Below are 7,903 nucleotides of genomic sequence, written 5' to 3'. Positions count from 1 at the left end.
AATCAAGGTACAGGGTACGTAAAATAAGAAAGGCCCACACCATAGTTACCAAACACAAACGCCACTGAGGGAGAAAATCTTACAGCTGAAAAAAATAAGAAAGTATAACCACAAACCAATAACACAAATGAAAGAACAATCACTTGTGTTGGTTGAAGTAACAATGAGAAAGGACACTGTGATGAGGGGTCTGCGTTGGGTCCCATTGGGCAGATGTCAATTCGATGCCAATTTCACTGTGGCTCAACGTAATTTCATTGAAACGACGTGGAAACAACATTGATTCAACCAGTCTGTGCCCAGTGGGGCGTGTCAGTGTTCCTGAGTCCTGTGGAACTGCGTAGGAGTGAGAGGGAAAAAAGAGCCTGAATGACGGACACAAAAGTGGAGTGAGTGAGTGAGTGAAAGAAAGAAAGAAAGAAAGAAAGAAAGAAAGAAAGAAAGAAAGAAAGAAAGAAAGAAAGAAAGAGAGAGAGAACATGGTATATTTGGAACAATTAGAGAGATGAAGAATGTGAAGAAACACTGTGCTGTGGATTTTTTCCTTGAGTGAATATAAAGCTTTTTCAGAGCTACAGGGTTCTATGTTAGACTTCCCATTCCCTCTTCCTGGGGTAGCTAGCAAATCTTCTGATGGGTTTGTGTGTGTGAGTGTGTGTTTGCCTCCATGCGTGTGTGTGAGCACACTCTGTATCAACACTGACCCTCCTCTCCCCAGTCCCCAGTCCTCAGTCCTCTCCTCGCTCCCTGAGAACCAACACAGAGCGGACACAGCTTTTTCCCGCACTTTCATCTCATTGTCCTCAGGAGCTAGTGTTTGTATTGTCTATTCAGTACCGTCCACTTTGTACACCTTGGTTCTGTGGGTGCAGACCACTAGTATGGCCGGCTGTGTCTTGAGGCTGGCAGTGGGGTCAGTGTTCTGTGGGTCTGTATTGCGGTGTGGAAACCTGATCCAATATAATACGTATGTAAAACAAATCCCACCCTCCCTCATCCTCCCTCCCTCCACCCTGTTTTCTTTAGGCACATGTTACTCCAAACTTCTACAGTGTTGTGTCTAAGTGATTTGCTGGCAACCAAATATCAGGGGCTGCGTCTCAAACAACACCCCAATCCCTGTATAGTACACTATTTTTGGCCAGCTACTGCACTACATGGGGAATAGGGTATAATTTCTGACATGAGTCAGAAAGTCTAGTTGGGAGAGGGTATGAGTTTGGATAAATGTTCCGTTTCCTGATCTTCAAGGGTCAAAGATAATCCTCTCACTCCAGCTCCTCCTCCCTTTTCTCTGCAGTCTCTGATTGCTCGGCCACGTCCTCTTCCTCTGCAAGCCCCGTCTCTTCCCCTTCTGTCTCCTCTCCCTGGCCATCTATTGGCTCCTCCTTGCTGGCTGGCTCCTCCTCCTCGTGGATGGCTGTGATTGGCTCTGCGGGGTTGCTGAGGCAGTTAGGCGCCTCTCTGTCCGGCGTGTCCTGGGTTTCCGAGGCGATGACTCTCTTCCACATTTCGTGGTTGTCCAGAAGGTGCTGAGTGATGGGACAGAACACTCTCCTCCTGCTCTCCTTAAGCTTCACCACGTGCTTCTCTATAGGAAAGAAAACAATTCCTCAGAACAAAACCTACGACATATCTGTCCCCTTATACTGTACATGCAAACCCTTATCATACAACCTCTGGACAGGGGTTACAAAGCAGGGTCTGATAACCTGGGCAGACCAAATACCCTTAAGGCAGACCAGGTAGTCTCGTGTATATGAGGTTTCTGTATCTACTACTAATTATAAACCGGGTAGTTTGGGTCCTGGATGCTTATTGGATGACTTGGTTTACTTGTTTACTGTTCTAATGTTAATGTTGGTGACCAGTGTATAATAGCATTAAGGCACCACAGGGGTTTGTGGTATATTGCCAATATACAATGGCTAAGGGCTGTATCCAGGCAATCCGCTTTGCGTCATGCCAATATACCACACCACCTTGGGCCTTATTGCTTAAATCCACTACATGTATTATCAATCGGCACTATGTCAACAACTCAATACCTGGGCCATTTCAAGCTGAGCTTTGATTTCAATAGGTTCCTGTTAACTAACTTCTTTCAACTCAAAGAAGTTCAACATGAACGTCAACATGCTCTTACGGGAACTCTCAGAGCTAGTCGACACATCCTCCTCTGTTGTATCCTCCTCTTCCTCCTCTGTCTCTCGTTCCCCCACCTCCTCTTCCTCCTCTCCCTCCTTCCTCCGTGCATCGGCGGGGTCGACCCAGTTCCCCGGCATGAGGGCGGCGGAGTCGTAGGAGGAACAGAGCGGACCCACGATGTGCGTGATGAAGGACTCCTGGAGCTTGGCGAGCTGTGGCGCAGAGCGGTCCATGAAGGGGCTGATGGGAAGGCCCAGACTCGACTCCTCATCGCCCTGAGGAGTGGTGCAGTATGGGTAAACATGGCAGAATGTTAGATATAAGCGTCTGAAAACCCACCTCTTCACAAAGTAATTTGATTAATCCCCCAGCACCCCCCTCTCACCACCCCCCAAAAAAACTTGCCTTTATTAAACACATGTGCTTGTCTTTTCATACTACTACTGACTTTGCTGATAGCTACTTTACTGAGAAGAAATGTACTTACAATGACTGTGATATACAGTTGAGTCGGAAGTTTACATACACTTAGGTTGGAGTCATTAAAACTTGTTTTTCAACCACTCCACACATTTCTTGTTAACAAACTATAGTTTTGGCAAGTCGGTTAGGACATCTACTTTGTGCATGACACAAGTCATTTTTCCAACAATTGTTTACAGACAGATTATTTCATTGTATCACAATTCCAGTGTGTCAGACGTTTACATACACTAAGTTGACTGTGACTTTAAACAGCTTGTAAAATTCCAGAAAATGATGTCATGGCTTTAGAAGCTTCTGATAGGCTAATTAACATAATTTGAGTCAATTGGAGGTGTACCTGTGGAGGTATTTCAAGGCCTGCCTTCAAACTCAGTGCCTCTTTGCTTGACATCATGGGAAAATCAAAAGACATCAGCCAAGACCTCAGAAAAAAATGGTAGACCTCCACCAGTCTGGTTCATCCTTGGGAGCAATTTCCAAATGCCTGAATGTACCACAATAATCTGTACAAACAATAGTACGCAAGAATAAACATCATGGGACCACGCAGTCGTCATACCACTCAGGAAGGAGACGGGTTCTGTCTCCTAGAGATAAACGTACTTTGGTGCGAAATGTGCAAATCAATCCCAGAACAACAGCAAAGGACCTTGTGAAGATGCTGGAGGAAACGGGTACAAAAGCATCTATATCCACAGTAAAACGAGTCCTATATCGACATAACCTGAAAGGCTGCTCAGCAAGGAAGAAGCCACTGCTCCAAAACCGCCATAAAAAAGCCAGACTACGGTTTGCAACTGCACATGGGGACAAAGATCGTACTTTTTGGAGAAATGTTCTCTGGTCTGATGAAACAAAAATAGAACTGTTTGGCAATAATTACCATCGTTATGTTTGGAGGAAAAAGGGGGAGGCTTGCAAACCGAAGAACACCATCCCAACCGTGAAGCACGGGGGTGGCAGCATCATGTTGTGGGGGTGCTTTTCTGCAGGAGGGACTGGTGCACTTCACAAAATAGATGGCATCATGAGGTTGGAAAATTATGTGGATATATTAAAGCAACATCTCAAGACATCAGTCCGGAAGTTAAACCTTGGTCGCAAATGGGTCTTCCAAATGGACAATGACCCCAAGCATACTTCAAAAGTTGTGGCAAATGGCTTAAGTACAACAAAGTCAAGGTATTGGAGTGGCCGTCACAAAGCCCTGACTTCAATCCTGTAGAACATTTGTCGGCCGAACTGAAAAAGCGTGTGTGAGCTAGGAGGCCTACAAACCTGACTCAGTTACACCAGCACTGTCAGAAGGAATGGGCCAAAATTCACTCAACTCATTGTGGGAAGGTTGTGGAATGCTACCCGAAACGTTTGACCCAAGTTAAACAATTTAAAGACAATGCTACCAATGAAAGTGGTGATCCTAACTGAACTAAGACAGAGGATTTTTACTAGGATGAAATGTCAGGAATTGTGAAAAACTGATATTAAATGTATTTGGCTAAGGTGTATGTACATTTCCAACTTCAACTGTATGGTTGTCTCACCTAGCTATCTTAAAATAAATGCAGTGCACTAACTAAGTCGCTTTGGGTAAGCACTTCTGCTGAATGACTAATGCAAATATAATATGAATTACCATTTGACACTATCTGAGGAAAGTCAGTCAATCAATCAACCAGCCAATGATATGAGGGAAATTGGAATCAAATGCACTGAGGGAGTCACAGCTGAGGTACTAATACACAGAAAGAAAAATGACCGTCAGAAATGATGTAAAACCACATTCAACTGCATTCCAACTGATGGTAGAAAACATATCAATATTTGTATCGCTCTCATTTTGTTCACCAGCCAGTCTCAGTCTCTAAGTGGTAAACCAACAGCAACCACCAGCACTCAGAGCCTGTGGGATTAACTACTGAATAATCAAAGCTTCAAACTGGGTCAAGAACATAAACAGCAAAAGGCACACGTCTATCTAGGTAGAGGAAGTTAATTTATAGGTCCAGTATTGGCTGACTGACAAGATCATGTATATGCATGTATAGTAAAGTGATTTATAGCAGGATACATATATATATATATGTGTCTGTTGACGTCAGGGGCTTATACACTCGAAGTGGACCGCAGCAGGCAAGGTCTCGTGTTGCCATAGTAACCAGCAGAGCTTTTGCCAGTCAGTGCAGTGGACTGAAATTAGTGTCTGAAGTGAAGAGGGAGAGAGAGAGGGGAAAAAGAGAAAGAGAGGTGCTACTCTAGAGTAGAGGGGCGTATTGAACCATCAAAACGTCTTCTAAAGACAGGTGTCAAGGAGATGGTAAAGTTACAACTTAACCACTGATACAGGGTCAGATCTTTAAGATGTTTTTACTGCGTTAATGGTCAGTGTTAGGATTTTGGGTATACTACTACTGACCCTGGTGTGTTTGTTCTTCGTGTGCATGTCTTGAGGCACAGTTCACTGTGATCTGATGTGTTGCTGCTGTATCTCTGTCTGTGTGAATGACGACTGTCACTGATGACACAAGTACATCAGCTAGACTGCAGTACAATAACACTTCCTCTCTCTCCTCCCTCTCTCTCTCCTCCCTCTCTTACTCCTCCCTCTATTTTCCTCTCTCTCGCTCTCTCCTCCCTCTCTTACTCCTCCCTCTATTTTCCTCTCTCTCTCTCTCCTCCCTCTCTTTCTCCTCCCTCTATTTTCCTCTCTCTCTCTCCTCCCTCTCTTTCTCTTCCCTCTATTTTCCTCTCTCTCTCTCTCCTCCCTCTCTTTCGCCTCCCTCTATTTTCCTCTCTCTCTCTCCTCCCTCTCTTTCTCCTCCCTCTATTTTCCTCTCTCTCTCTCCTCCCTCTCTTTCTCCTCCCTCTATTTTCCTATCTCTCTCTCCTCCCTCTCTTCCTCCTCCCTCTCTTTCTCCTCCCTCTCTTTTCCTCTCTCTCTCTCTCCTCCCTCTATTTTCCTCTCTCTCTCTCTCTCTCTCTCCTCCCTCTATTTCCTCTCTCACATCCCTCTCTCTCTCTCCTCCCTCTATTTCCCTCTATCTCTCTCTCCTCCCTCTCTTTCTCCTCCCTCTATTTCCCTCTATCTCTCTCTCCTCCCTCTCTTTCTCCTCCCTCTATTTTCCTCTATCTCTCTCTCCTCCCTCTCTCTCTCCTCCCTCTCTTTCTCCTCCCTCTATTTTCCTCTCTCTGTCTCCTCCCTCTCTTTCTCCTCCCTCTATTTTCCTCTCTCTCTCTCCTCCCTCTATTTTCCTCTCTCTCTCCTCCCTTTCTTTCTCCTCCCTCTATTTTCCTCTCTCTCTCTCTCACATCCCTATCTCTCTCTCCTCCCTTTATTTCCCTCTATCTCTCTCTCCTCCCTCTCTTTCTCCTCCCTCTATCACATCCCTCTCTCTCTCCTCCCTTTATTTCCCTCTATCTCTCTCTCCTCCCTCTCTTTCTCCTCCCTCTATTTTCCTCTCTCTCTCTCTCTCCTCCCTCTCTTTCTCCTCCCTCTATCTCTTTCTCCTCCCTCTATTTTCCTCTATCTCTCTCTCCTCCCTCTCTTTCTCCTCCCTCTCTTTCTCCTCCCTCTATTTTCCTCTCTCTCTCTCTCTCCTCCCTCTCTTTCTCCTCCCTCTATTTTCCTCTCTCTGTCTCCTCCCTCTCTTTCTCCTCCCTCTATTTTCCTCTCTCTCTCTCCTCCCTCTATTTTCCTCTCTCTCTCCTCCCTTTCTTTCTCCTCCCTCTATTTTCCTCTCTCTCTCTCTCACATCCCTATCTCTCTCTCCTCCCTTTATTTCCCTCTATCTCTCTCTCCTCCCTCTCTTTCTCCTCCCTCTATCACATCCCTCTCTCTCTCCTCCCTTTATTTCCCTCTATCTCTCTCTCCTCCCTCTCTTTCTCCTCCCTCTATTTTCCTCTCTCTCTCTCTCTCCTCCCTCTCTTTCTCCTCCCTCTCTCTCTCTCCTCCCTCTCTTTCTCCTCCCTCTATTTTCCTCTCTCTCTCTCTCTCTCCTCCCTCTCTTTCTCCTCCCTCTATTTTCCTCTCTCTCTCTCTCTCCTCCCTCTCTTTCTCCTCCCTCTCTCTCCTCCCTCTATTTTCCTCTCTCTCTCTCTCTCCTACCTCTCTTTCTCCTCCCTCTATTTTCTTCTCTCTCTCTCACATCCCTCTCTCTCTCTCCTCCCTCTATTTCCCTCTCTCTCTCTCTCTCCTCCCTCTCTTTTCGTCTCTCTCTCTCTCTCTCTCCTCCCTCTATTTTCCTCTCTCTCTCCTCCCTCTCTTTTCCTCTCTCTCTCTCTCTCCTCCCTCTCTTTTCCTCTCTCTCTCTCTCTCCTCCCTCTCTTTTCCTCTCTCTCTCTCTCCTCCCTCTCTTTCTCCTCCCTCTATCTCCTCCCTCTCTTTCTCCTCCCTCTATCTCTCTCTCCTCCCTCTCTTTCTCCTCCCTCTATTTTCCTCTCTCTCTCTCTCTCCTCCCTCTCTTTCTCCTCCCTCTATTTTCCTCTCTCTCTCTCCTCCCTCTCTTTCTCCTCCCTCTATTTTCCTCTCTCTCCTCCCTCTATTTTCCTCTCTCTCTCTTTCTCCTCCCTCTCTTTCTCCTCCCTCTATTTTCCTCTCTCTCTCTCACATCCCTCTCTCTCTCTCCTCCCTCTATTTCCCTCTCTCTCTCTCTCACATCCCTCTCTCTCTCCTCCCTCTCTTTTCATCTCTCTCTCTCCTCCCTCTATTTTCCTCTCTCTCTCTCTCTTCCCTCTTTTCCTCTCTCTCTCTCTTCCCTCTCTTTTCCTCTCTCTCTCTCTCCTCCCTCTATTTTCCTCTCTCTCCTCCCTCTCTTTTCCTCTCTCTCTCTCTCTCTCTCTCCTCCCTCTATTTTCCTCTCTCTCTCTCTCACATCCCTCTCTCTCTCTCCTCCCTATATTTTCCTCTCTCTCTCTCTCTCTCACATCCCTCTCTTTCTCCTCCCTCTATTTTCCTCTCTCTCTCTCTCCTCCCTCTCTTTCTCCTCCCTCTATTTTCCTCTCTCTCTCTCTCCTCCCTCTATTTCCCTCTCTTTCTCCTCCCTGTCTTTCTATCTCTCCCTCCCTCCCCTTTATCTCTCTCTCTCTCTTCCTCCCTCTCCCTCCAAGGACACAAGCAGATTTGACATTTGAACGACGGTTTGGGTTTCACCATTGAGTGAGATCAGGCTTTGAAGAGACAGACAGACAAAAACAAGATGACTGCGCTGTCAATCACAGTGGCACCGACTATAACCTACACACTTGGTGCTCCTGCCACTGTAGAGTGACA

General features: G+C 46.2%; 1 protein-coding gene across 1 annotated transcript in view; it reads right to left on the bottom strand.

Annotated features, from left to right (window-relative positions):
- Positions 1-1,052: 1,052 nt before the first annotated feature.
- Positions 1,053-7,903, bottom strand: part of LOC120031805 (cGMP-inhibited 3',5'-cyclic phosphodiesterase A-like) — a 96,613-nt gene continuing 89,762 nt past the window's right edge. Inside the window, exons 13-14 of the mRNA XM_038977625.1 lie at positions 2,131-2,423; positions 1,053-1,563 (exon numbers count right to left, since the gene is read on the bottom strand). Coding sequence (XP_038833553.1) covers positions 1,269-1,563; positions 2,131-2,423 — 588 coding nt within the window. The 3' untranslated portion in view covers positions 1,053-1,268. The remainder of the gene's footprint in view (positions 1,564-2,130; positions 2,424-7,903) is intronic.

The sequence above is a fragment of the Salvelinus namaycush genome, chromosome 38 (genome assembly GCF_016432855.1).
Source record: "Salvelinus namaycush isolate Seneca chromosome 38, SaNama_1.0, whole genome shotgun sequence".
NCBI classification, from domain to species: domain Eukaryota; kingdom Metazoa; phylum Chordata; class Actinopteri; order Salmoniformes; family Salmonidae; genus Salvelinus; species Salvelinus namaycush.
The sequence above is the reverse complement of the archived record's forward strand: the minus strand, read 5'-3'. Positions and strand labels throughout refer to the sequence as shown.